The 27814-nt window shown below is 41.7% G+C and overlaps 1 protein-coding gene across 2 annotated transcripts in view; it reads right to left on the reverse strand.

Annotated features, from left to right (window-relative positions):
* The window catches only part of LOC134347509 (capZ-interacting protein-like), a 56591-nt gene that overhangs the window by 10783 nt on the left and 17994 nt on the right, over positions 1 to 27814 (reverse strand). For both annotated transcript variants that reach the window (XM_063049845.1, XM_063049846.1), the window contains exons 2-3: positions 2681 to 2784; positions 1991 to 2089 (exon numbers count right to left, since the gene is read on the reverse strand). In XM_063049845.1, the coding sequence (XP_062905915.1) occupies positions 1991 to 2089; positions 2681 to 2761 (180 nt within the window). In that variant the 5' untranslated portion in view covers positions 2762 to 2784. The remainder of the gene's footprint in view (positions 1 to 1990; positions 2090 to 2680; positions 2785 to 27814) is intronic.

Consider the following 27814-nt stretch of genomic DNA (forward strand, 5'->3'; position numbering starts at 1 on the left):
GCAAATGTCATTCCACTCCTTAAGAAAGGAGGAAGGCAGCAGAAAGGAAATTATAGACCAGTTAGTCTGACCTCAATGGTTGGGAAGATGTTAGAGTCAATTGTTAAGGATGAGGTGATGGAGTACTTGGTGACACAGGACAAGATAGGACAAAGTCAGCATGGTTTCCTTAAGGAAAATCCTGCCTGATGAACCTGTTGGAATTCTTTGAGGAGATTACAAGTAGGATAGATAAAGGGGATGTAGTTGATGTTGTATATTTGGACTTTCAGAAGGCCTTTGACAAGGTGCCACACATGAGGCTGCTTACCAAGGTAAGAGCCCATGGTATTACAGGAAAGTTACTAACATGGTTAAAGCATTGGCTGATTGGTAGGAGATTCTTTTCTGGTTGGCTGCCAGTGACTAGTGGTGTTCCGCAGGGGATCGATGTTGGGACCACTTCTTTTTATGCTGTATATAAATGATTTAGATGATGAAATAGATGGCTTTGTTGCCAAGTTTGTGGATGAATCGAAGATTGGTGGAGGGGCAGGTAGTGTTGAGGAAACAGGTAGGATGCAGAAGGACTTAGACAGATTAGGAGAATAGGCAAGAAAGTGGCAAATGAAATACAATGTTGGAAAATGCAAGGGCATGCACTCTGGAAATAAATGTGTGGATTATTTTCTAAATGGGGAGAAAATCCAGGAATCTGAGATGCAGAGGGACTTGGAAGTCTTTGTGAAGAACACCCTGAAGGTTAACTTGCAGGTTGAGTCGGTGGTGAGGAAGGTAAATGCCATGTTAGCATTCATGGTCTAGAATACAAGAGCAAGTATGTGATGCTGAGGCTTTATAAGGCACTGGTGAGGCCTCACCTTGAGTATTGTGAACAGTTTTGGGCTCCTCACATTAGAAAAGATGTGCTGGCATTGGAGAGGGTCCAGAGGAGGTTCACAAGGATAATTCCAGGAATGAGAGGGTTATCATACGAGGAACGTTTGATGGCTCTGGGTCTGTACTTGCCAGAACTCAGAAGGATGAGGGGAGAATCTCATTGAAACCTTTCGAATGTTGAAAGTCCTGGACAGAGTAGATGTGGCAAGAATGTTTCCCATGGTGGGAGAGTCTAGGACAAGAGGGCACTGCCTCAGGATAGAGGGGCGCCCTTTCAAAACAGAGATGTGGAGAAATTTCTTTAGCCAAAGGGTGAGGAATTTGTTGCCACATGAAGCGGTGGAGGCCAGGTTGTTGGTCGTATTTAAGGCAGAGATTGATAGGTTCTTGATTGGACATGGCACCAAAGGTTACAGGGAAAAGGCCGGGAACTGGGGTTGAGGAGGAGATTGAAAAAAAAAGGATCAGCCATGATCGAATGGTGGAGCAGACTCGATGGGCCAGATGGCCTAATTCTGCTCCTATGTCTAAGTTGCACACCATCCTGATGGAAAATGCACCACATGTCATCACTGAGTTTAAATCCTGAAACTTTCTATACACCATTTTGCGAGCATCTTCATCAGAAGGCGTGCAATGATTCAGGATGGTGGCACACTCCCATAACTGTCTGCTTAAGCGTGGAAAATAAAGACTGGGCTTGCCAACCATGCCCACATCCAAATGCACAGACTTCAAGTCTGGGGGATAAAGTAATTTACGGAATATACGTTTTTTTTAAAATTTCATTTATTTAGAAAAGATCTTTTTGGCTCTGTGAGCTGTGTCGCCTAGCAACCCATTGACAACCCCCAATTTAACGCTAACCTAATCACCGAATAATTAAAAATGACCCATTAACCTACTAACCAATATGTCTTTGGATTGTGGGAGAAAACTGGAGCACACGGAGAAAGCCCTTGCATTCCATGGGAGGACATACAAACTGCTTAAAGATGACGTTGGAATTGAACTCTGAACTCCAATGCCTAGCTGTTATAGCATTGTGCTGACCGCAACACTACCTTTTGGTAGTTTAATTATATATATAATGAAATCATGGATGACTTACCTCATTTCCATTGTGATCACTCTCAGTTTTCACATTATTATTACCAAACAAAGGAAGCGAGCAAGGAGGCTTCTTACGGGTTGGTCCTCTAGGGCATTTCTGTGCAAAGAATGAACAGAATCATTTTTAATAGCACATTTCAATATTTTCACAACATCTTGAAAGGGTTTCATCGGGAAGCACTTCCAGGTACAGTAGCATAATAACTGAGACAGTGAACTGGAGGTCACTCTTACAAATTATGAATTGAATCAGATTCATTTGATAATTTTGGGTAGGGGAGAGGAAGTGTAACAGAGTATTAAAATATGCTACTTCTTTTGAAACTATCAAATTAGTTCACCAATATTAAATAGTTGTAATTATCTCTGAATGCCAGATATCTCTATCTCACCATCAGATTTTCTGGCTTTCAAAATGACTGGTTAGGGGATGGAGCCCCATAGAGATTGTACTGTTGACAGCACAAATATGGGATTCTAGGATACAGAGCATCAGAGAGATATTATCTTTTATGTCTGGACAGGGAAAACGAGGCCATGGGACCCAGATGGAGCATCATAGATTTATAGAGTAGACGTGAACAGTTTAAACCTTTAATACTTGCATCACTATTAATGTCAACTTTTTCTATTAGTAATTCTTTAAACCAAAATTAACTTATTCTTATAAGGTGATTTGAATACATACCTTGTCTTTTTCCACAGTGTCACTGGTTTTGAGACTGAATTTTGAAGCTATTGCAGCAACTGACATGGGCTTTTCTTCCATGGTTTGAATTGGTTTGGGGTCTGCTAAAATGGAAACGAGCAGATATACAAATGAAGAATTCACATTTTATTCAACAGCGTCTGATCAAATTCTGATGCAATATAATCTCAGTCATTCAGAAGCTTGGACTTTCATGCATGTGAAATATCAATTACAATTAGACAAAGTTCAATCTGCCTAATGCTCCATATCTGGATTTTGTTGCACATGTGTGGACTCCATAGGGTAACACTCAGACAGATGTGCTGATAGTTTAATTAACCTAACAAACATTAATTCTGGGCCATTACATCATTACCTATGTAGAAGCAGGTCCAGAATTCATTTTCCCTTCCCTTCGTTTCCCAAATTGACTGTGGCAGATTGCCACGAGAACAAACTCATGCCTAAAGATCTCCATATCATTCATGTTCATAATCCATACACCTACATTTGCCACACACTGCAATAAAAACCATAAGGTATAGGAGCAGAATTAGGACATTGAGTCTGCTCTGCCATTTCATCGTGGCTGATGCATTTCCCTGCCAGCCCCAATCTCCTGCCTTCTCCCCGTACCTCTTCATGCCCTGACCAATCAAGATTCTATCAACCTCTACCTTAAATACAGCTAAAGACTTGGCCTCCACCGTCAACTGTGGCAATGAATTCCACATTCACCATTCTCTGGCTAAAGAAGTTCCTCCTCACCTCTGTTCTAAAATGACGCCCCTCTAATCTGAGGCTGTGTCCCCTGGTCCTAGTCTCTCCCACCCTAAGAAACATCCTCTCCACATCCACTCTCCTGAGGCTTTTCAGTACAGTGTATGATACTGAAGCCCTATAACGCCTGGCACTAAAGAAGCCAGTGACTCTCAGAGCAAGATTTTCTAGAAGACACCAGGAGGCAAGTTATGATTGTCAGTATGCTTGAGATGTTTGGAGGTGCCATGGTAGCGTAGTGGTTAGCCCGACACTCTCACAGCTCCCAAGTTCAGAGTTCAATTCCGCCGCCACCTGGAAGAAGCTTGTGTGTTCTCCCCACGTGACCGCATGGATTTCCTCCAGATGCTCCGGTTTCTTCCCACAGTCCAGAGACATATGGGTTGGTAACTTAATTGGTCATTGTGAATTGTCCAGTGATTAGCCTAGGGTTAAATAGGGTGCGTTGCTGGGAGGTGTGGCTCATTGGGCCGGAAGAGCCTGTCCCATGCTGTATCTCTAAAAAAATTACAAAAACCGGTAGATATATTATAGCAACACGCTTCTGCCCACTTTGTACTCGATCCCCACCTTCCACACTCCCTTCTCACTGCTGCCATCAGGAACGTGGTACAGGAGCCTCAGGCCCCACACCACCAGGTTCAGGAACAGCTATTACCCCTCAACCATCAGGCTCTTGAACCAGAGGGGACGACATCAGTCAACTAAGCACATCACAGGCCCCTCGGCCCACAATGTTATGACCTACTCTAGAAACAATATAAGCACCCCATCACTGAACTGTTCCCACAACCTATGGACTCACATTCAAGGGCTTTCCATTTCTTGTTCTCAATATTCATTCATTATTATTTTTTTCTCTTTTTGTATTTGCGCTATTTGTTAGCTTTTGCTCATTATTTGTCCATCCTGTTGGGTGTGGGCTAGCATTGATTCTATTGAATTTCTTATATTTTCCATGTATACCCACAAGAAAATGAATCTTCGGGTTGGATGTGGTGACAGATATGTACTTTGATAATAAATTTACTTTGAACTTTGAATGAGCGTAATCCCTCCAATATTGTGTGGAGAATCTGGCTATGCAAGGAATTTATGTAAGATTAGTGACCAACACTCAAGTTCTGTCAAATAGTATCCATTTGTTATCAGAGGAAATTTACTTCTCCTTTGAGGGTGCATCCTGTCATGCTGGAGTCGAAAGCTGTGTCAAATTGGAAGGGTTTACCCCACGCCCCCTCCCCACCCCAACTCAAAGTGAGCAGTACAAAAGCCACTCATGAATACTTAACATCACCATTAATAAAACTTTTCAATGCTCTGCTGATAACTGGGAAAGATGAGTGGGGTTGGATGAATCTCATTTGGTTGAAAGGAAATCGCTGAGCAACTTGCACTGTGGCTCAATCCAGTGGTGCAGTGCAGGAAACTGGGCAGGGAACTGTGGAAACTCTGCGAACTACGCTATGACACTGAGCAAAACTGGATTATGCCCACACTTATGCAGCCAGTTCTTAACCTCTTCCTTCACCATAGAGGCATGGATCAAAATCAGTCCAAACAGAAAGGGCAAGTCTCTTCGCTGGAGGAGTTCAGATTTGGAGCATTAACCTTGCTCTAACATGTGTGGGTTCTGCAACAAATTTCCCAGAAGGTTAATAAACTATATTATATATCAGAGTCATCATAAAAATGAAGACATGTACAGGTCAGGAATCCCCATGGCACATGGCATCACAAGCATTGCTCAGTCAGTAGGCCAGGATATAGTTAACACTGGGTTTAAGTCTCTCAGTGAAGGTGAGTGCATCATTTCATCGTTAGTCATTTTCTTCATGTTACTCATAACAAAACTTCAAATAAAAAAAGAACATTTTTAACCATTCACAGTATGATATAATCAGACAGATGCCTAAAATGGCATTTTAAGATATGTGGTGTACGGGATTTAAAAACAAAGAGCTGTGACAGAATTCACAGATAAAAACTAATCATTAATATTTAAGTACTTGTTTCATCTGTTTGCATTTTTTTCTTTGGAAGCTGACAACCAACTCTAGTGACACTCCCACCTGATGCATCCTGTTCACACTTTCAAACATATTTTTGCTTCCACACTTGGGACTTATAAATAGAAAAGTTGTGACTTAAATATACATCCAGCTGTCAATATTCTGTTGGAGCTTTAGGTTATGTGAACCAACTGATGAAAGAAACTTGTGGCTGGAAGTATTTTAGTAAATCACAGACAGTAGCACCAGCCATACATTTAAATAAGCACTATCAAACTCAGTTTTCACAGAGCTGTCTCTCACAATCGTTTTTGAAGTCCAAGCAGAAGCAATGATTGGAACCCCAGCCTCAGTGATGGCACTCTGCCAGAAATGCCATTATCAGCTTTGTCAAGACCGCATAACTATCTCAGGACTGTCAGAATACTGTGCTGTACTTTTTCCAACACACAATGAAAAGAATTATACAACACTGGAAAAATCTGTTAAAAAATTTAATATATCTTAAATACTTGCAACCAACACTCCACAGCACTTGTCAGCTTGACGAAAATGGTTTGCAAGGCGGGAACCTGAATATGGACAATGTTGCAAAACAAACTATTTCATTAGTTACCCAAAGGATGTCCCACCCGATCTTTGGTTTCGTTAACCTCAACCATATCCTGCGTGTAATATAAAGCTTTAAATAACAGCAAGCCATTTGAATAAAAGGTCAAAAATATTAATTCTGACATCTTTCCTCGCAGCACTGCCTGATCCACTCAGCATTTCAGATTTTAAACACACTCTTAATGTGCAAGTGTTCAGCTGCAGCCTTGCCATCAGAGTAGTTTTGTCATGATTTGCTCAAGATTGTGTAAAACTATACTTTGTGTTACTAAGCAGAATGAAGTGTGATTTTATTTTTAATCTTAATAATAAAATGACTGTTGTTACTTTGTTCATTCCATGAAGTTTCACATGGTGAAATAATTTCGGTGGACAGAGAAAACATGAGCTAGTATTTCAGATGGGCAACCTACATCAGAACAGGGTAGTTCTACTGCAAGCAAAGGAAACAAATTACCTCAAATTGTGGAAATTGATAGAAAGTTGCAGCAATATGCCTGGACAGATGATGAGGTGCTTTCCCTCAAACTAATTTTGGGCCTCATTGGAACAGTACAGAATATCTAACGTATAGGATAGGAATGAGAGAATTAACATGGCAGGCAACAGGACGCTCAGGGTCACCCCAGAACTAAGTGCAGGCGCTCAGCAAAGACAGTTACATTTAATTTTTACAACAAACAGATCATTAAAAGCAAAGGAAGTGTGTGTGTGCATGTGATCGAAATAATGAGGAATACAAGCTGAGACAAGTGCATGGCTTTCATGGGGCCTCAGCAAAGTTCTCCTTCCCCACCCCACCCTGAAGGAGAACTTTGCTGAGGCCCCATGAAAGCCATGCACTTGTCTCAGCTTGTATTCCTCATTATAAATTGTCTCTTTTTACTCTTTTTAAAGTGTCACCAAGACTTTAGCTTTAAGAAATCAAAGTAATAATTCTCCAATTCCCCCTAAAATATTAATTACTCTAAAGCATTAGTGTTTTTATTAAAAGAATTGCAAACGCGTACCACTGTAGCACCTTAGGTATTCCAAACAATTCCTGAAAGGAATAGTGGAATGATGATGGACTGGAGTGGTGTGCCCCAAGTGTCACAGGACCCACTGTTGAAGGCCATCTATCTCATCAATAATCCCGATAAGAATGTACAAGCCATGGTTAGTAAGTTTGCAGACAACACTAAAATAGGTGGGGGTCAAGAACTGTGATCAGCCAAGTGGGCTGAGGAGCAAACGGAGTCTAGTTCAGGCAACACACATCAAAGTTGCTGGTGAACGCAGCAGGCCAGGCAGCATCTGTAGGAAGAGGTGCAGTCGACGTTTCAGGCCGAGACCCTTCGTCAGGACTAACTGAAGGAAGAGTGAGTAAGGGATTTGAAAGTTGGAGGGGGAGGGGGAGATCCAAAATGATAGGAGAAGAGCTCCAGCTCTCGGCTCTATCCCTCCCCCTCCTGTCTTCTCCTATCATTTTGGATCTCCCCCTCCCCCTCCAACTTTCAAATCCCTTCCTCACTCTTTCTTCAGTTAGTCCTGACGAAGGGTCTCGGCCTGAAACGTCGACTGCACCTCTTCCTACAGATGCTGCCTGGCCTGCTGCGTTCACCAGCAACTTTGATGTGTGTTGCTTGAATTTCCAGCATCTGCAGAATTCCTGTTGTTCTAGTTCAGGCAAGTGTTTTTGGTAAGTCCTGTCCAGGTAGGTATCTCACAGTGAATAGCAGGGCCTGAGGACTGTTGTAGAACAGAGGGCCCTTAGAGTACACGAGCGTGGTTCATTGAAAGTGGAGTCACAGGTCGACAGGGTGGCGAAGGCAGCTTTTAGCGCATTGGCGCGAGCAGGGCGTTGAGTATAAAGGTCATGGTGTGATTGCACAGGACAACGGTGAGGCTGCGCTAGGGGCATTGTCTTCCACTGTGGCTGTGCTGCTATAGAAAAGATGGGGGTAAAAGAGGGGGAGAGAATTGCACCACTAATCTGGGACACTATCACAGCTGCACTCAGGGGAAGACATAATAGGGGGGGTCAGACACGGAGTCCATTTGGGTTGAACTCAGGAATGGGAAGGGAGCAATCACACTGATGGGAGTGAACTACAGACCCCTTAATAGCCACTGGGACATGAAGGAACAGATATGTAATCAGATTAAGGAAATGTGTAAAAAATGATAGGGTTCTTGTCATGGGGGATTTCAACTTCCCTAATAAAAACTGGGACCTCCTTAGTGTAAAGGGTTTAGATGGGGCAGAATTTGTTAAGTGTATCCAGGAGGATTTCTTAAAACAATCTGTGGATGGTCCAACGAGAGGAGGGACTGTACTGGACCTGGTGTTGGGTAATGAGCCTAGCCAGGTGACTGACCTTTCAGTGGGTGAACAGTTAGGGAACAGTGACCACAGCATCTTAAATTTCAGGATATCTATAGATAAGGATAGGTATAGTCATTGCGGGAGAGTTTTAAATTGGAGCAGGGAAAATTATGAAGGCATTAGGCAGGAACTAAGAAGAGTTAATTGGGAACATCTTTTTTCTGGCAAGTTCACATCAGATATGTGGAGGGTGTTTAAAGATCAATTGCAAAGAGTACAGGAAAGCTCTGTTCCTATGAGAAAGAAGGTCATGACAGTGTAATAGAGCTTTAACTAGCAACCAGTCAAGACATCGGCAGTTTGAGAGGAAGGGATCTCACTCTGGTCCACTGCCTGAATAGAAAAAGGCAGCAGCGGGTTGTGGCAGCGAAATAGAGCTTTGACCAGCAACCAGTGTTTGGGATTGATTAGCAAAAGCAAATTTAAGGAAGGCAGGGCCAAGCGCAGTGGCCATCGTTTGAGAGGACAGAGTCAGAGTGGTGATATTGAGGTTTCACTCAGAGAAAGCAAAGAAAAGCTCTAGGTTAAGTTTTTTTCTTTCTTCCCTTCTGTATGTCTGCTCAGCTAGGACAGTAGGGATGCCAGGCAGGATAGTTGAATGCTCTTTTTGTGGGACGTTGGAAGGCAGGGTGACTGCCAGTGTCCCTGACAACTACAACTGCGAGAAGTGAATCCAGCTGCAGCTTCTAACAATTTGCATCATGGAGTTGGAGCTGGAACTGGATGAACTGCGGACCATTCGGGAGGCTAAAGAGGTGATAGATAGGACACATAGAGAGATAGTTACACCCAAGGTGCAGGAAACAGGAAACAGGAAACTGGGTGACAGGGCAAGGGGTTAAGAAGCCAGTGCAGAGTATCCCTGTGGCCATCCCCCTCAACAACAGGTACAGAATATCGCTTTGGATACTGTTGAGGGGGATGACCTAACAGAGGAAGGTCACAGTGGTCAGGTCTTTGGCACTGAGTCTGCCTCTGTGACTCAGAGAGAAGGAGGCAGAAGAGGCACGCTGTGGTGACAGGGGATTCGTTAGTTAGGGGAACAGACTGGAGGTTCTATTGGGGAGAATGAGATTCCCTGATGGTATGTTGCCTCCCCAGTGCCAGGGCCCAGGACATTATGGATCGAGTTCACAGCATTCTAAAGTGTGAGGGTGAACAGCCAGAGATCGTGGTCCATGCGGGTACCAATGACATGGGTAGGATGAGTGACGAGGTTCTGCACAGGGAGTTAGGTGCTAAGTTAAAGGACAGAACCTCCAGGGTTGTGACCTCAGGATTGCTACCCATGCCACGTGCTAATGAGGCCAGAACAAGGGAGATTAAACAGTTTAATATGTGGCTAAGGAATTGGTGTAGGAGGGAGGCCATATGATTTTTGGATCATTGGGCTGTCTTCCAGGGAAAGTGGGATCTGTACAGAAGGGACACCCTACACCTAAACTGGAGGGGACTAATATCCTAGTGGGAAGGTTTGTTAATGCTGCACAGTGGGATTTAAACTAAAGTTGTGGGGGATGGGAACCAGAGTGCCAGCACAGTTAGTGGAGAGGTTATGGAGGCAGACGTTGGTAAGACCTCAGACAAAGTTAGGAATCAAAAGGTTGAGCAGTGTTCAACTAGTGTCCTGAGCTGCATATATTTCAATGCAAGTAGTACTGTATGAAAAGCAGATGAACTCAGGGCATGGATCAACACCCAGAATTATGATGTTGTAGAAATTCCGACACGTCTCATTAGCGGGGCAGCAGTATGGTCGCATTGTTTATTCCAGGGACCAGCTGATTGCGCTTATGCCGGCCGGTTTAACCAGCAGAGCGGCGGACACCCCTGCTGAAATCTGGAGGAAAACACACAGAGGATGCAGAGGGGGATCACAAAGGTGAGGAAAAAGGACCGGGTCGAGACAACAGAGACTTATGGAGAAGAGGAGTTCGGTGGGTAATAAAATGGTCGAGTTGACGGCGCTAGCCAGGCGTCAGAGAACATTTCGGGAGTGCAGTGTTATCTGTTTTACTGGGGCTGCACGAGGACATACCCAATCAAAACTTCTTCATGGATGGCTTCCAGACTGTTCGGGCTGACCGGAAGTGCACTGAGAGCGGTAAGCGTAAAGGAGTTGGAGGCTTGCTGTTCTGGTTAACAATGGATGGTGCAATCCTGGTCATATTACGATCGAGGAACGCATTTGTAGACTGGATATTGAACTTTTTTGCTGTTGGACTCCGGCCATATTCCACCGAGATACAACACTGGGCGTCACGGGAAGTTGTTCCTGCCTGTGGCCATTGAACTTTGGAGCTCCTCCTGTGGAGGGTCAGACATCCTGAGCCAATAGGATGGTCCTGGACTTATTTCCATCTGGCATAGTTTGCATATTGTTTGATTGTTTGTGGTTTTTGTATTGCTATATTTACGCTCTATTCTTGGTTGGTGCGGCTGTAACAAAACCCAATTTCCCTCAGGATCAATAAAGTATATATATCTATATCTATCTATCTATCTAGTGAGACTTGGTTGCAGGAAGGGCAGGACTGGCAGTTCAATATCTGGGGGTTCCGTTGTTTTAAATGTGACAGAGCGGGAAGGCGTTACTAGTCAGAGAAAATGTCACAGCAGTACCACATTAGGACAGGCTGGAGAACTTGACTAATGAGGCATTATGGGTGGAACTGAGAAATAAGAAAGATAAGATCATGTTAATGGGGCTATATTGCAGACAACCCAACAGTCCTAGGGATTTGTAAAGAGATCACAGACTGTTGCAAGAAACACAAGGTTGTTATAGTAGGTTGTTTTAACTTTCCACATATTGACTGGGAATCCCATTCGGTAAAAGGACTAGATGGAATAGAGCTTGTCAAATCTGTTCATCAGTATGTAGAAGTCCCAATGAGAGAACGTGTAATACTGGATCTGCTGTTAGGGAATGAGACAGGGCAGGTTTCTGTAGGGGATCACTTTGCATCCAGTGACCACAATGCCATTAGTTTCAAAGTAAATCTGCAAACAGATAGGTCTAGTCCGCCAGCTGAGGTTCTAAATTGGAGGAAGACCAATTTTGCTGGTATCAGAAATGATCTGGCAAGTGTGAATTGGGACTGGCTGTTTTCTGGCAAAGGTGTATTTGGAAAGTGAGAAGGCACTCAAAAATGAAATTTGAGAGTACAAAAACTTGTATGTGCCTCACATGTGTCAGAATAAAAGGTAAAGATAACGTGTTGGGAACCGTGGTTTTCAAGGGATATTGAAGCCCTGCTTAAGAGAGAAAAGGAGATGCATAGCAGGTATAGGCAGGTAGGAACAAATGAAGTGTTTATGGAGTACAAGAAATGCAAGAGAACACTTAAGAAAAAAATCAGGAAGGCCAAAAGAAGGCATGAGGTTGCTCTAGCAGACAAGGTCAAGGAGAATCCCAAGGGATTCTACAGGTATGGTAAGAGCAAAAGGTTTGCACAGGACAAAATTGGTCCTCTGGAAGACCAGAACAGTAAATTATGTGTGAAGCCAAAAGCGATGGGGGAGATCTTAGATGCATTCTTTGCATCTGTATTTACTCGAGAGATGGATACAGAGTGTATAGAAGTGAGGCAAAGGGGCATCAACTTCATGGACCTTGGTCAGATTACAGAGGAGGAGGTGTTTGCTATCCTGAGGCAAATCAGGGTGCATAAATCCCCAGGGCTTGACAAAGTGTTCCCTTGGACCCTGTGGGAGGCAAATGCAGAAATTGCTAGGGCCCTAGCAGAGATATTTAAAACATCATAAACAACAGGAGAGGTTTCAGAGGACTGGAGGATAGCCAATGTTGTTCCACTGTTTAAAAATGGCTCTAAACAGAAACCAGGAAATTATAGGCCAGTTAGTCCATCAGTTGTGGGAAAGTTATTGGAAGCTATCCTAAGGGATAGCTAAGAATTTTCTAAGATACTCTAAGAATTTTGATGACAAGAGCTAAAAGTAAGATACAAGCTGAAATAGGCAAAGAACAATGTGGTTTTGTGAAAGACAAAGGTACAAGAAACGCAATATTGATGTTAAGGATACTATCAGAACAAGCTATTCAAGATTTGTTTGTTTGTTTTATCAACTACACAAAAGCATTTGATAAAGTGAAGCACAATAAGTTATTTGAAATATTACAGAAAACTCTAGATCTAGATTCAAAAGACCTCCGCATAAGCAGAAATCTGTACTGAGAACAAACTGCCGCTGTAAGAATAGATGGAGAAGTGAGTCAGTTTACGAAAATCAAGAGAGGCGTTAGACAAGGGTGTGTTTTCTCCCCTGATTTATTTAATGTGTACAGTGAAACAATATTACAAAATAATAAGAGACATCTTGGGAATCAAAGTTGGCGGTGAAAACATCAATAATTTCGGACATGCAGATAACACTGTGTTAATTACAAGTGCGGAGGAAGAACTACAAAACTTAATTGATATAATTGTTGAAGAAAGTGCAAAAATGAGTCTATCTATCAATCGCAAAAAGAGAGAATGTAGGTGACATCCAAAAAGAAGGAGAATCCTATCTGCAGGCTGAAAATAAACGGGGAAGACATAAAACAAGTACAGAATTTTTGCTACTTAGGAAGCTGGGTGACATCAGATGGCAGGTGCAACTTGGACATCAAAAGAAGAATAGGGATGGCAAAAGACACCTTTATGAGAATGAAGAGTATACTGACCAATACTAAACTAGGCATGACAACCCGCCTCAGAGTACTGAAATGTTACGTTTACCCAGTTATGTTATATGGCTCAGAATGTTGGACAAAATCTAGTAACACGAGGAAATGAATTGTAGCAGCAGAGATGTGGTTTTTGAGGAAGATGCAAAGAATATCATGGATGAAATGAATATCTAACGAGGATGTCATGAACAGAGCAAACACAAAAAGAGAAATAATGTATGAGATCATGAAAAGGCAACGTAACCTCACTGGACAAGTGATTAGGGAAGAGGAGTTAGAATGCATGGTAATTATGGGAAAGATTGAAGGGAAGAAAGCAAGAGGAAGACAAAGACAACTGATGATGGAGACAGCAGCCAGAGAACTGGAAATGAATACCAATGAATTGATCCACTGACCCGAAACAGGAGTGTGTGGGCCATGGCAGTCAAAACTCAAACTGGGCATGGCACCTAATGATCATGATGATGTTGGTCCTAAGGGACCAGATTTATGAGTATTTGGATAGACATGGGCTGTTTAAGGATAGTCATCTTGACTTTATGTGTGGTATGTCTAACCAGTGTCTAACCAGTCTTAGAGTTTTTTGAGGAAGTTACAAGGGAAGTGGATGAAGGCAAGGCAGTGTATGTTGTCTACATGGACTTTAGACAAGATCACACATGGGAGGCTGGTCAAGAAGTTTCAGCTGCTTGGCATTCAAGATGAGGTAGTAAATTGGATTAGACATTGGCTTTGTGGGAGAAGCCACAGAGTGACAGTAGAGGGTTGCCTCTCTGACTGAGGCCTGTGACTTGCGGTATGTTTGTCATCTATAACAATGATCTGCATGATAATGTGGTTAAATGGATCAGCAAATTTTCAGCTGACACCAGGATTGGGGGTGTAGTAGATGGTGTTGAAGGCTATCATGGCTTGCAGCGGCCTCTGCAAGAGCTAGAAAAATGACAGATGGAATTTAACGCAGACAAGTGTGAGGTTTTGCACTTCAGTAGGATCAACCAGGGTAGGTCTAACACAGTGAATGGTAGGGCACTGAGGAGTGTGGTAGAACAAAGGGATCTGAGAATACAGGTACATAATTCATTGAAAGTGGCATAACAGGTAGATACAGTCGTAAAGAAAGCTTTTGGTACATTGGACTTCATAAATCAATGCACTGAGTACAGAAGATGAGATTTATTTTGAAGTTGTACAAGACATTGGTGAGGCCTAAGTTGGAGGATTGTGTGCAGTTTTGGTCACTTACCTACAGGAAAGATGTAAACAAGTTTGAAAGAATGCAGAGATAATTTACAGTCTGCAGGACCCAAGTTATAAGGAAGATTGAATAGGTTAGAACTGTATTCTTTAGAATGTAGAAGATTGAGAGGAGATTTGATGGAGGTGTACAAAATTATGAGGGGTATAGAAAGGGTAAATGCAAGCAGGCTTTTTCCACTGAGGTTGGGTGGGACTTCACCTCTGATTGTAACGTGAGAAATTAGATTAGATTAGATTAGATTATGAGGACATGCAGTCCTCTTTTATTGTCATTAAGAAATTATACAATTTGTTCCCCAGAATGATATCACTGAAACACAAGACAAACCAAGACTAAAAAAAACGGACAAAAACCACATTATTTTAACATATAGTTACAACAGTGCAAAACAATAATGTAATTTGATTGAAAAACAGACCCTGGGCACAGTAAAAAAAATCTCAAAGTCTCTTGAAAGTCCCATCATCTCACACAGACGGTAGAAGGAAGAAAAACTCTCTTCCTGCCATAGGCTTCCAGCGCCGCAAACTTGCCGATGCAGCACCCTGGAAGCACCCCGACCATAGCCGACTCTTGAGTCCATTCGAAAACTTCGAGCCTCCGACCAGCCCTCCGACACCGAGCACTGAGCACCATCTCTGCCGAGTGCTTCGACCCCGGCCCCGGCCGCCAAGCAACAGGCAAAGCCGAGGATTCGGGGCCTTCCCCTCTGGAGATTCTCGATCGCACAGTAGCAGCGGCAGCGAAGCAGGCGTTTCAGAAGTTTCTCCAGATGTTCCTCTGTGCTTCTCATGGCTGTCCCCATGAAATCAGGATTGTGCACAGCATCCTACTTCACAAATATGATATCATTCCGAGCGGCTGCACGCGCTGCATCATGCTGCCATCTTCTCCTCCCTCCTTTAAGTTTAAGTTTAAGGGGAACACGAGGAGAACTTCTTCACTCAGAGGGTCACGAGAGTGTGAAATGAGCTGCCAGCACAAGTGGTCCATATGAGCTTGATTTCAATGTTCGAGAGAAGTTTGGATTGGTGCATAGATAATAGGGCTATGGAGCCTATGGTCCTGGTTGTGGGTCAATGGGAGTATACAGTTTAATTGGTTTCGGCAAGGACTAGATGGGCCAGAGGGCCTGTTTTTGTGCTGTACTTTTCAATGACTCTATGACTCCATGAAAGAGATGGAAAGGCAAGAGAACCTTAGAGGTCTAGAGAGGTAGTTAATTTAGTCAAGAAGGAAAAATGTGTAAAGTTTCAGAAGTTAGGAACGCTTGAGGAGTACAAGAAGCTGGAAAAGAACTAGAGAAGGGAATTAGGAAAGCCAAGAAGGGCCATGAAAAGTCCTTGGCAAGTAGGATTAAGATGAATCCCAAGGCATTCTATATATAATCAAGAGTAAGAGAATAACTAGGGAGAGGGTACGACCACTCAAACATAAGGAGGGGGGACAATTACTTGGATGTGGAGAACGTGAATGACATCCTTAATGAGTATTTTGCTTCAGTATTTGCCAAGGAAAAAAGATAGGGAGTACCAGGAGATCAGTGCTGAGGGTAAAAATATGTTAGGGTGTTTAGAGGTCAAGGAGGAGGAAGTGTTAGGCCTCCTAAAGTATTAAAATGTTTATGTCCCCAGGGTCTGGTGGGATTTACCCCAGGTTATTGAAGGAGGCGAGAGACGAGATTGCTGGGGCCTCTATCAGGATTTTTCTATCCTCTCTACACACAGACAAGTTCCGAGAGGATTGGTGAGTGGTTAATGTTGTACCTCTATTTAGGAAGGGAACTATAGATCAGCGAGTCTCACTTCATTTGTAGGGAAATTGCTGATGAAAATTCTTTGGGATAGGATACATGAGCATTTATAGTGGCTAAATCCACTATCTTTTTAGGATTTTCTGCTCAAAGGCATTGATGTTCCCATACCAAGCCAGATTCCTAAGGAAGTAGAGGCACTGTCGTGCTTTCTGTGCAATTCATTTATATGATGGGCCCCCTGAGACAATGACCCTCCCCAACTCCCAATCCTCTGAAGAGTACTGGCTCATGGACCTCTGCTTTCCCTCTCCGGAAGTCTACAATCAGTTCCTTGGCCTTACTGACAATGAGTGAGAGGTTGTTATTATGACAGCACTCAGCCAAATTTTCAGTCTCCCTCCTGTATGCTGATCAGTTGTAGATATGGGCTGAGAAATGGCAGATGGAGTTTAACACAGAAAAATGTGAGGTGCTGCACCTTGATAGGGCAAGTGCAAGGAGACTGTTAAGGGCAAGATCCTTAGCAGTGTTGCTGAGCAGAGAGATCTTGGGATCCAATTTCATAGCCCCTTGAAAGTGGCCACACAGGTCGATAAGTTGGTTAGGAAAGCTTAAAGAATTCTTGCTTTTATTAGTTGAGGCAATGAGTTCAAAAGTCAAGAGGTTATGTTGGAACTTTATAAAACTCTGGTGAGGCCACATCTGGAGTATTGCATAAAGTTCTGGTTGCCCCACTATAATGTTAAGGCTTTGGAGAGAGTGCAGAAAAGGTTTACCAGGATGCTGCCTGGTTTAGATGGCATGCGCTATAATGAGAGGTCAAATAAACTTGGGTTGTTTTGTCTGGAGCGGCAGAGGCTAAGGGGAGATCTGACAGAGGTTTACAAGATTATCAGAGGCATGGACAGAGTAGACAGGAAGCATCTGTCCCAGAGTCGAAATGTCTAATACCAGAGGGCATGCATTTGGGCAAGCTCAAAGGGCATATGATGAGTAAGTTTTTTTTAACTCAGAGAGTGGTGGATGCCTGGAATGCTGCCTGGTATGGTGGTAGAGGCAAATACATCAGAGTCTTTTAAGAGACATTTGGATAGGTACATGCATTGAGGAAGATGGGGTGATATGGACATTGTGTAGGTAGGAGGGATTAGTTTTTGGGTGTTTTTGATTTGCTTTTTAGCTGGTTCAGGGCTGAAAGGCCTGTTCCTGTGCTGTACTATGTCATGAAACTGGAAAAAGTTCAGAAAAGATTTACAGGGATGTTGCCAGGACCAGAGGGACTAAATTGTAAGTGGAGGCTTGATGAGCTAAAACTTTATTTCTTAGGGCACAGCAGATAGAGGCGATCTTATGGGAGGTCCATAAAACTAAGGAACGTAGGTAGGGTGAATGCACATAGTCTTTTTCCCAGTATTGGGGATATCAAGAAGTAGATCGTGTAGGTTAAAGGTTATTTACTAGGAAGTTCAGAGGCAACTTTTTTGCTATACACAAAGGGTAGTATCAATGTAGAATGAGCCGCCTGCCAGAGGAAGTGGTTGAAGCAGGTAAGATAACAGGGTTAAAAGACAGTTAACAGGTGCATCAATTGGAATAGTTTAAAGGTTATGGGCCAGACAGTGGCAAATGAATCTAGTTTGAGTTAGTCAGCATTGATCAGTTGGGCTAAAGGGCCTAATTCTATGGAGTATAAATCACTATAATTTTTAAAAATATGGATACCATAAACAGCTGAAATATTTTACATTGGGAGATTTTATACCATTTTATTTACTTAATACGCTATCAACACAGTGAAGTGAAAAGAAATGTTTCCAGGTTCATTGAGCAAGGAGAGTTAACATAAATAACATTTCTTGAGCTGTGACAAAGTGATTCATTAGATAAGTGTGTGCCAGTGCCTTTGTGGTATACCACAAAATAGATGATGCACAACTCAAGAGGGTGGGGCAGAGATGGAAATGCATACAACTTTATCTCCCCTCCCTCCCCCATATGCATTTCAAAAATATTTTTACTTGAAATGCAATAAGTAAAGTGGGTAGTAACAGACTGGTAAAAAGGCTAGGTATGCAGCGATGAAATGTCAGGTTGAAGGTACTTATTGCAAAGAATGAGGTATGGCAGTTTAACCACCCCTGAAGAAGGGTCTCAGCCCGAAAGGTTAATAGTTAGCTTATTTCCATGGATACTGCCTGACCTGCTGCATTTTGAGTGTTGTAGTTTAACCAATAAATGGCATAAATTTTAAGGGTATCCTGGAAGTGAGAGTAACTGCCCTTGATGTCAACATGGCATCAAGGAGTCCTGGGAATCATGGGAAACCCCACCACTGTTTGAAATCACAGCCAGCAAAAAGGAAGGTAGTACAGGGGAGACAAGAGGCTGCAGATGCAGGAAGCTGGATGAATTCAGTGGGTTAGACAGCACTGGTGGAAGGAAATGGACAGTCAATGTTTCAAACCGTGACCCTTCATCTGGACTGTGGGATTGAGGGGAGACAGCCAGTATAAAGAGGAGGTGTGGAGGAAAAAGGAGCGAGAGCTGGCAAGTACTAGGTGTCCTGATGTTTGGGGGTCAATCATCCCAGCTACAGGACACCTCTGCAGGAGTTTCTCAGGGTAGGGTCCTAGGCCTTTTTTTGGCTGCTTTGATCGCAAGGTCAGAAGTAGGGATGCTCTCTGAGGATTGTACAATGTTCAGTGCCAGTCCCCAGTTAAATGCAATAAAATCTGGACAATAACCAGGCTTGGGCTGACAGGTGGTCATTAACATTTGTGTCTCACAACTGGCAGGCAATGACAAATATCCAACGAGAGAAGATCCAGCTATCCCCAACAGTCAATGACATTCATGTCATTGAATCCCCCACCATCAATATCCTGCTGGGTTACCATCGACCAGAAACTTAACTGGAGTAGCCACACAGACAACGTGGCTGCAAAAACAGGTCAGTGGTGAGGAATCCTGCTCCAAGTAACTCACCTCCGGTCTTTTCGCCATCGACAAGGGTCGTCAGGAGTCTGATGGAATAATAGACTCCACTTGCCAAGATGAGTGCAGTTTCAGCAACTCTCGAGAAGCTGGACATCACTCAGGATAGAGCAGCCTAATTGATGGGCAACCCATCCACTCAGTCCGACCCCAGCACAGAGAGCAGCAGTTTGCACCATCAACATGAACTGCAGCAACTCACCAACTTCCAAACCCATAATCTCCACCGGCTAGAGCAGGGGTTCCCAACTCAGGGTCCATGGACCCTTTGGTTAGAAGGTAGGGGTCTTTGGCATAAAAAAAGCTGGGAACCCCTGATCTAGAAGGACAAGGGCAGCAAAATTATGGGAACACTGGCAGTTGATCTCCAAGCCACGCACCATCCTAACTTGGGAACATATTGTCATTCTTCACCATTGTTGGGTCAAATCCCTGGAATTCTCTCCCTAACAGTATAGTGGGTGTACACACACCACAAGGACTACGACCAACTTCTCGAGGGCAATGAAATGTTGGTTCAGCCTGTAATGCCAGCTTGTTTAATGAATAACAAGAAACATCTGGGCAAGCATGTTCACCACTTTGAAGGAAGTAGGACAAATTCAACAGGATGTTGAAAAAAAAATGTCCTGATGCACAAATTCTAATGCTCTTAAAAATGCATGTTAACAAGATAACAGCTTTGAGAGAGTACCCTGGTGCAGCTGCAGAGACCTGGCGGGCTGTGACAGAGCAGGCCTTGTGCACGATGGGCCTATGAAGGCCTCTAGTCAGTCATATCCTGCAGTTTCACACAGTGTGCATTGTGGAAGAATAGAGCCAAGACTGAGATAATCCCCTTATGGAGCAAGTCAGGTGAGAGGGTGGCAGGTTCCACCAGTAGTGGAAATTATTGCCATGGAATACTACAAGCAGTAAACACTTGGGATTCTTCAGTAGTTTACCATTGAAGGCTGTGCCTGTCTGCGTCAGATGGCAATGAGGAAGTGTACAGGAGTGAGACAGACTGGATGGCTGAGTGGTGTGGCAACAACAACCTTTTACTCAAAGTTAGCAAGGGCAAGTAATTGTGGATTTCAGGAAGGGGGAGTCGGGAAAACTCACACCAACCTTCACTGATCGGTCAACAGTTTCATGTCAACATCTCCAAGGATCTGTCCTGGGCCCAACACACTGATGCAGTCATGAAGAAGGCACGTCAGTGGCTATACTTCATTGGAAGTTTGAGAAGATTTGGTATGTCACCAACAACTCTGCAAATTTCTATAGATGTGCAGTGGAGAGCATTCTGACTGGCTGCATAACAGCCTGATGTGGAGGCTCCAATGCTTGGAACTGCAAAAGGCTGCAGAGGGTTGTTGACCCCGCCGGTTACATCACAAGCACATCCCTCCCCACTACTGAGGGCATCTTCTAGAGTCTGTGCCTCAAAGAGGCAGCATCCATCATTACGAACCTTCAGCATCTGGGACATGCCCTCTTCTCATTACTACCATCATGAGAAGGCTGAAAACCCACATTCAACAAAAGAAGACAGCTTCTTCCCTTCCGCCATCAGATTTCTGAATATTCCATGAACCAAATGAATGCTACCTCCTGATTCCTTTTCATTATTTATTTTCTACTTTTATACCTTTTTTTCGCCTTTGCACTGTACTACTGCCACAAAGCAACAAATTTTACAGAATAAACCTAGTTCTAATACTAACTATTCTAGAAGCAGGACTTAGCTTTCTCAGAAGATATACTTCAGCATTCAAGACTAATGTCATTGAAACTCCTTGTCCATGCAGGACAATTTCAAACCTGCCCAATCACTTCATTGCTTCAGTGATCTTCCTTCCAGTCACAAGGTCATAAGTGGGAAGGTTTGCTGGTGATTGCATAATCATAGCTCCTGCGCATGCAGCAAGGCCTGGGTAATATTCACTCATGAGCTAATCAATGGAAGCAACATTTCCAACACAGAAATGCAGGCAATAACTATCTCCCATAGCAGAATACATACTCATGACATTTAATAGCATTACATCACCAAGTCTCTCACCATCAATATCCTGTAGACAAGAGCAGGTCAGAGGTGGTGTATCCTGTAGCAGGAGTCTCTGATACCACATGGCCTTCCCACCATTTACAAGCAGAAAGCCAGGAGTATTCTGGAACACTCTACCCTTGCTCAGATAAGTGTAACATCAATAGCTCTCAAGAAACATGACATCATCCAGGACAAAGCTGCCCTCTTTATTGGCATTCAGTCCACTGGCCTAAATATTCTTACCCTTCATGTCCAGCACACAGTGGCTGCTGTGTGCTCCATCTACAAAATGCTCTGATAGCACCCCCAAAACCTGTGGCTTTCACCATCAAGGACAAGGCTGTAGGTATTTGGGAACGCTACCACCTGCAGATTTGTCTGCAAGCTGATATTGTCCCGACTTGAAAATATATCATTAGTCCCTCACTGTTGCTGGGTTTGCCCGATGAGTAATAGGTTTATGGTAAGCAGGTGGTGGGAATCTGATACTCTCCTTGGATGACCAATGGTTATGGGCCAAGACCAGATGGATACTAGAATGTCACCACGGACATGGTGAGTCAAAGGATCCATATCTCTGCTTTTTGACTCTAGCTTTATTACTCCAAATCCCAGAACTCCATCCCAAAATGGAAGGTGGGAGATTGCAATCCTATGGTAAACAATAGTTCAAGATGGTGGCTCATTCTCATCTTCTCGAAAGTAATTACTGAGGACAACCAGTGATGGTCGGATCCCGAAAATTAATTAAGAGGAAAATCAGCAGATTCAAAATAAGCTCAAAATAAGCTTTGCACACCATCTGACATTACAGCACATGCCAGTGATCTTTATGCCAATGCACACCGGTCATATGGAGAACTCAGATTTAATTCCAGGAAATGAGCTCAGTACAAAGTAACCACACACATTTTCTTAAAACAGCGTGTACCATCATTGAACACAAGTATATTGCACGGCATAGAATGTTTAGTCCTCCCTGTGTTGTAAACAGAGGCTTAAAAATACAAAGGATGGACTTCAAATCATATTGAGCACTACTCAGGTTTTGTATTCATTAATGGACATCACATGGCAAGAATGTCAGCATTGAGAAATTGAGATTGTTCTTACAGTCAACAGAAAATTAACTAAAGAAACCTTTTCTTCCCCCCCCCCCACAGTGGTAAAAATGTCATTGAACAAAGGGCATAAAGTTACTTAGTCAAAGGACCAAGATACAAAATATTTGGAAAGAATGTTGCCATAGTCTTTCTACGTACATTTTAAATGCAGAATTTTTAAAATATGAACATTATTTCTAACATTTTTGTTCAGAATTTGATGTCTGCGGAGAATATTTGGAAAACAAATTATCATCTATTAATAATTGACATATTTTAGCTTGCATGAATTGCAGCTTTACCACAGAGCCCTGGTAGATCCGGTATTAGAGGTGGCTGCTTGGAAGGTCAATTTTATGCAAATAAGACCTCGCTAGAGGTTTTCCCCCTCCTATATTTATCCTCTCCATCTTGAATATTCCTCCAGAATCTTCTCCCTCTGTACCCAGTCAAGACATCCTAAATTACAGCAAACTGTATAAAATAAATATTTCTTTATGTCATGCCTGGTTCTGTTATATACGGTATATATATAAAACCAAGCCACACCACCCAGCAACCCACCTACTTAATCCTAGCCTTATCACAGGACAATTTTCAAGGACCAATTAACCTACTAAAAGGGAAGTCTTTGGACTGCGGAGTACCTGAGAAAACCCACACACTCACGAGAAGGATGTACAAACTCCTTAAAGATGGTGCTAGGAACTGAACCCCAAACCCCGATGCCCAGGGCTGTAATAGTGTCGTACTATTACCTTTAGCTCTCATGCCCTGGTTCCCAACCCTTTCATCACTTCAAACCAGTTTTACTTGTATTATCAAAGCAATCCTTAAATTATGTCTACCAAAATTTAAAGGTTTCCCACTTCCTCCTTTGCTTTTATATACTTTTCCCAAAGGTCACTAACACAAAACATTAACTGTTTTTCTGTCACAAGATATTGGTCTGATCTGCTAAGCATCTCCAGCACTCTTCAGTTTTCTGTCATCTGTTTGGAAAGTCCTGTACTATCCTTTATGTCAGATTTCCAGCAGCGGCTGTGGTCAATATCTGGCATTGTTTCTGTTGTTTGTTCCAGCGCTTGCCAGAATTGTTCTTTCTCTGTTTAAACTTCCCCCAGCCTGGCTGCCATTTAACCTGTCACCACCCTCTCATAGTCGACACCAATCTCAATCATCCATTTTCTCTTATTCTTCAATCATTCTCTTCACATTCTCCATTTGTCTCCCATCTCCATTATATCAAACAAGCCTGTAACCTAACCCTTCTCTAGTTCTGAAAAGTCATCAACATGAATCATTAACTTTCCCCTCCGTTGCTGCCTCAGCTGCTGGACATGCCTCACATTTTCTGCTTTTATTTCAGATCTCTACTTCACTTTTTGATTGTTTGCTTTTGTAAACAATTGATTACAACTCCAAGTATCCCGTATGACCTTTTTAAACCTGTCAACCTGTCCAACCGTTTTTTAAAGGAAGTTATACATATATCCCTTCAGGGCTCAACGTCATCATTCCCTTTGAAATTTTACCACAAATTCACAGAGGATGTTCCTCTTGCAGGAGAATCAAAAACTACAGGTTTCCTTTTAAGACAGAAATAAATGAAAATATTTCCCTCAGAGACGCCCAAGTCTTTGCAGCTCTTTTTCAAAGGGTAGAAGAATGTGTTTCTGGGAACTCTACATTCCTGTATAACATCAGCAACCTTTAACATCTTTGCTGCTAGGTTCTAGGTTCTGCGTTCTGGGGGTAAAGATGAATGCAGAGTCGAGGTTACAATGAGATCAGCCACGTCCTTACTGAATGACTAACCTGATTTGAAGTGGCCTGCTAAGCCGCATTTCATATGTCAATTAATTTCTCCGTTCTTCCTGCCCCTTCATGGCATTAAATATCTTTTAACAAATATCCAATAATTTTAACAGTCTAAATCTTACTGAAATCTGCTTCTAGTCACTTCATTACATTTCCAATTATTAGAAAGCAAAACACAATTCTCAGGTACAGATAAATCTCAGATTTATCATGCCCAATTAAATATATTCCCGATCTTTCTAATTTCAAGTACTTCAAAAAATGAAACAAAAGAGAAATAGAGGTTATTGTTAAAATCAGAAATATTGTTATCAATTGTGAATACTATCAAACAGATATTATCAATTGTTTAGTCCAGTGGAGAAAAATGTATTATGAAAACAATAGATTTCTTTAAATCTGCAAATCTTCCTTGCATTACCAGTCTGTGATTGTTGTGTATATTCATTTAATTCTTAGGATAAATATGTGGAATAATAATAAAGATTGCTTTATGAAGCCAAAATAAATGCAGATTCCAGAATTAGATCAATTGAAAGAAATAACAATAATCAGATAACAAGAGAAGATAGATAATACAAAGCAGAAGCTACTGCTTTCAACTTCCTATTTACTAATTTTGCTATAGGACTCTGAGCAGGGGAAATTCAGTTTCTATTCCTAATTTTGCATTTTGTTTTCAGACTTTCTATGTAAGAATCTTGTTCCCACTTTGTGAAACAACATACAAGATTTGTTTCATTTTTTAGAGTTTTAAATTCTTCCCTTTTTAAACATGAATGATCTGTGATCATAGGTTCTAATGTAAAATTAGTTCTTAATTTTGGTAATCATGTTTGAAAGAGTGCCAAAAAGATACAGTGTCTGCAAATTCCTCAGTAAATGTATTTTCTTTGTGCACTTAACAGTGGTAATTCTTTCACAGTACAACTTCAAATACAGTGATCAAAGCTAAGCCACAAAAAAAAACCATGATGAAGCTCTACTGACAACCCGGATGTGAAAACTATACAGTTTGTGACTTATTAATTGTTACAAGCGCTCATTTAAAATGGCTAGATTCAAAGGGACAGGTACATTTTTTATTGTGGAGGCATGTAAAGAACACTACCTACTCTGATATAAGAGACCACTATCTCTGCAAACAGGAATACTTGTTCCTAACTCATGCTCAGATATTGGCCGCATTAAATTAATTTTCTTGACTTTGGGAAGAGAATTGCTGGTGTATTTTTACATTTCTACACAAGTAATATTCTCTGAATGGTGGACATCTGACTTTGATTTTAATGATGTAATTGTCAAGTTACTCTGTGTCCATACTCGAAATACTCAAAAGCTACTGATCCCTCAACCAGAAGCTCAGTGAGAATTGACAAACCATTCCAATGATAAACATGAATACAACCAAAGCTGGAATTCAGAGTCCCAAATTTGTGCTTGCAAATGTACACTGTCGTAATGATTACACAATTTAAGGGCTGTGTGTGTCCAAAATATACACAGCTTAGGACAGAGGAAACATCAATATCCCACAATCAGAGCATTTACACTTAAAACACTCAAGATTATCTTTATTACCATTTGATACCCATCACCTATCAATATCTTTTTAAGTTGAGTTAAGTCTTCTATAGAATCTTCTAGCATTACAAACACCTTGAGCGAATATTTATTAGTTTAAAATAGAATGCTTATTTCATGAAAATTTCATGAGAAAGGATATCAAACCATTTCCTTCAGTACCTGTTCTGTGCTGAAAGTATATGGATTTTAAACACAATATACATCCTCCTTGAGGGCAGCAATGTATAACATTTCAATCAAGGAGTTCATAGTAACCCAACTTGTTGCTTGCTTCATATGCAAAAGAATACAGATTAAGACGTGATTGAAACTAAACAAGTTGCATGAATTACTGCAGTTTCAAATATCATGTCTTTCCATGATGGCTATTGCTTTTTGGTAGAGGACGACAACCAAGAAAGCAGAAGTGATAATTTGTGCTTCTGAACATTGTTATTAGGGAGGTGCCGATTGGACAATGCTCACCATAATTCTAAGTGACCTATTGACAAACAATTGAAATAATTAAAAAAACTGCTGATGGGTTCACATAGCTTAGTTAAAAGTGCCCAATGATTCTTTATGAATTTCTTGATTGCTGATAATTCCAATCAGGCTTCAAAAAGCTGCTCAATCTAAGTAAACTCCAATTAAACACATCATATCCTCTATCCATCTTATTACACAAGAATCTTACAGATCACACACAGATCATTTCAGATGGAGTAAATGGACTGAAACACAAGAGAAGAGCCAGAAGTGTCCATATAAGCACATGTTGAATGAAATTAATAAAATGCTCACATATACTGCACAGAAAGGAATAGATTTATGATAGGGTAGTTGGCTGGAACTGTTTGCACTGTCACTTGGAGTTGTGCATGAGGAGATACACACATTTAATGGAACAAAAAAAACTTGCATCCAAACATTCCTCCAAAACCCACCACTGCCTCAGTCACTGCTCAATCTACTGTATGTAGAGGCATGAAGTCATAGAAGAAGGGTACAGCACAGAAATGACCCCTTCAATCCAACTTACCGATGCCAAATCTGATGCCTATCAATTTTTTTTTTGTAATCTACTTTTTATTGAAGTTCATCATCAAACAAAACTTTCCATAAGATGTATTTCAGATACTGTACATACATATCATATAGTCATACTTGTCACAAATCTCCACATAATATTTATCTGAGGTATACACTTATAGAAAGGAGAGGAAAGAAAGAACAATCAAGAGAAGAAAACTATGTACAAAGTAGGGAGTGATCTTTTTTTACAACATATTCATTGACTTGTGAGAATAAAATCAGGCCTATGAGGTGTTATGTAGTTAAACCATTTTTCCCAGTATGAATTAAATTGTTCCAACTTATGATTAACAGATGCTGTTATCTTCTCCATTTTGTAAATGTCCATTGTAATTTCCATCCATACATTTAAAGTTGGGCTCTCCTGTGATAACCATTTCCTGGTAAGGGTCTTTTTACCAGCCACCAGCAGCATTAAATATTTATCTCTTTTCAACCATTCTTGAGGTATATACCCAAAATATATGGTCTTACTTTCTAAGGGTATTTCACATTTAAAGATGTCTTGTAGGGCATTGTGTATCCCACCCCAATAGTCTTTGATAATGGGGCAATCCCAGAAAATATGATAATGGTTTGCATTTTGATTTCCACAATTTCTCCAGCAAACAGGGAGGTTACTATCATAATGGGATTTCTGAGAAGGTGTAAAAAAATATCTTATCAAGTTTTTCCACCCGAACTCCCTCCATTTCTGTGAACTGGTACACTTCCATTGATACCTCCATATTATTGTCCATTCTTCCTCAGATATTATTATCCCTCCTTCCTTCTCCCATTTTGTTTTAATGTATGAAGTCGAATGTGTTTTAAGGTTTGACAAACCCTTATACATGCTTGGAATTATTCTACTACCGTTGTCTGAATTATATGTTTTTCTAAATAGCTCTATCAAACATGTACTTGCCTTGGTTACATTTTTAACTGTCCTATTAACATACTGTTGCATCTGTAAATATCAATAAAAGTCTTGTTTTTCTAATAAGTGTTTCTCTTTGAGTGATGTCTATCAATTCAAATCCCATTCAC

Source organism: Mobula hypostoma, chromosome 6 (genome assembly GCF_963921235.1).
Source record: "Mobula hypostoma chromosome 6, sMobHyp1.1, whole genome shotgun sequence".
NCBI classification, from domain to species: Eukaryota; Metazoa; Chordata; class Chondrichthyes; order Myliobatiformes; family Myliobatidae; genus Mobula; species Mobula hypostoma.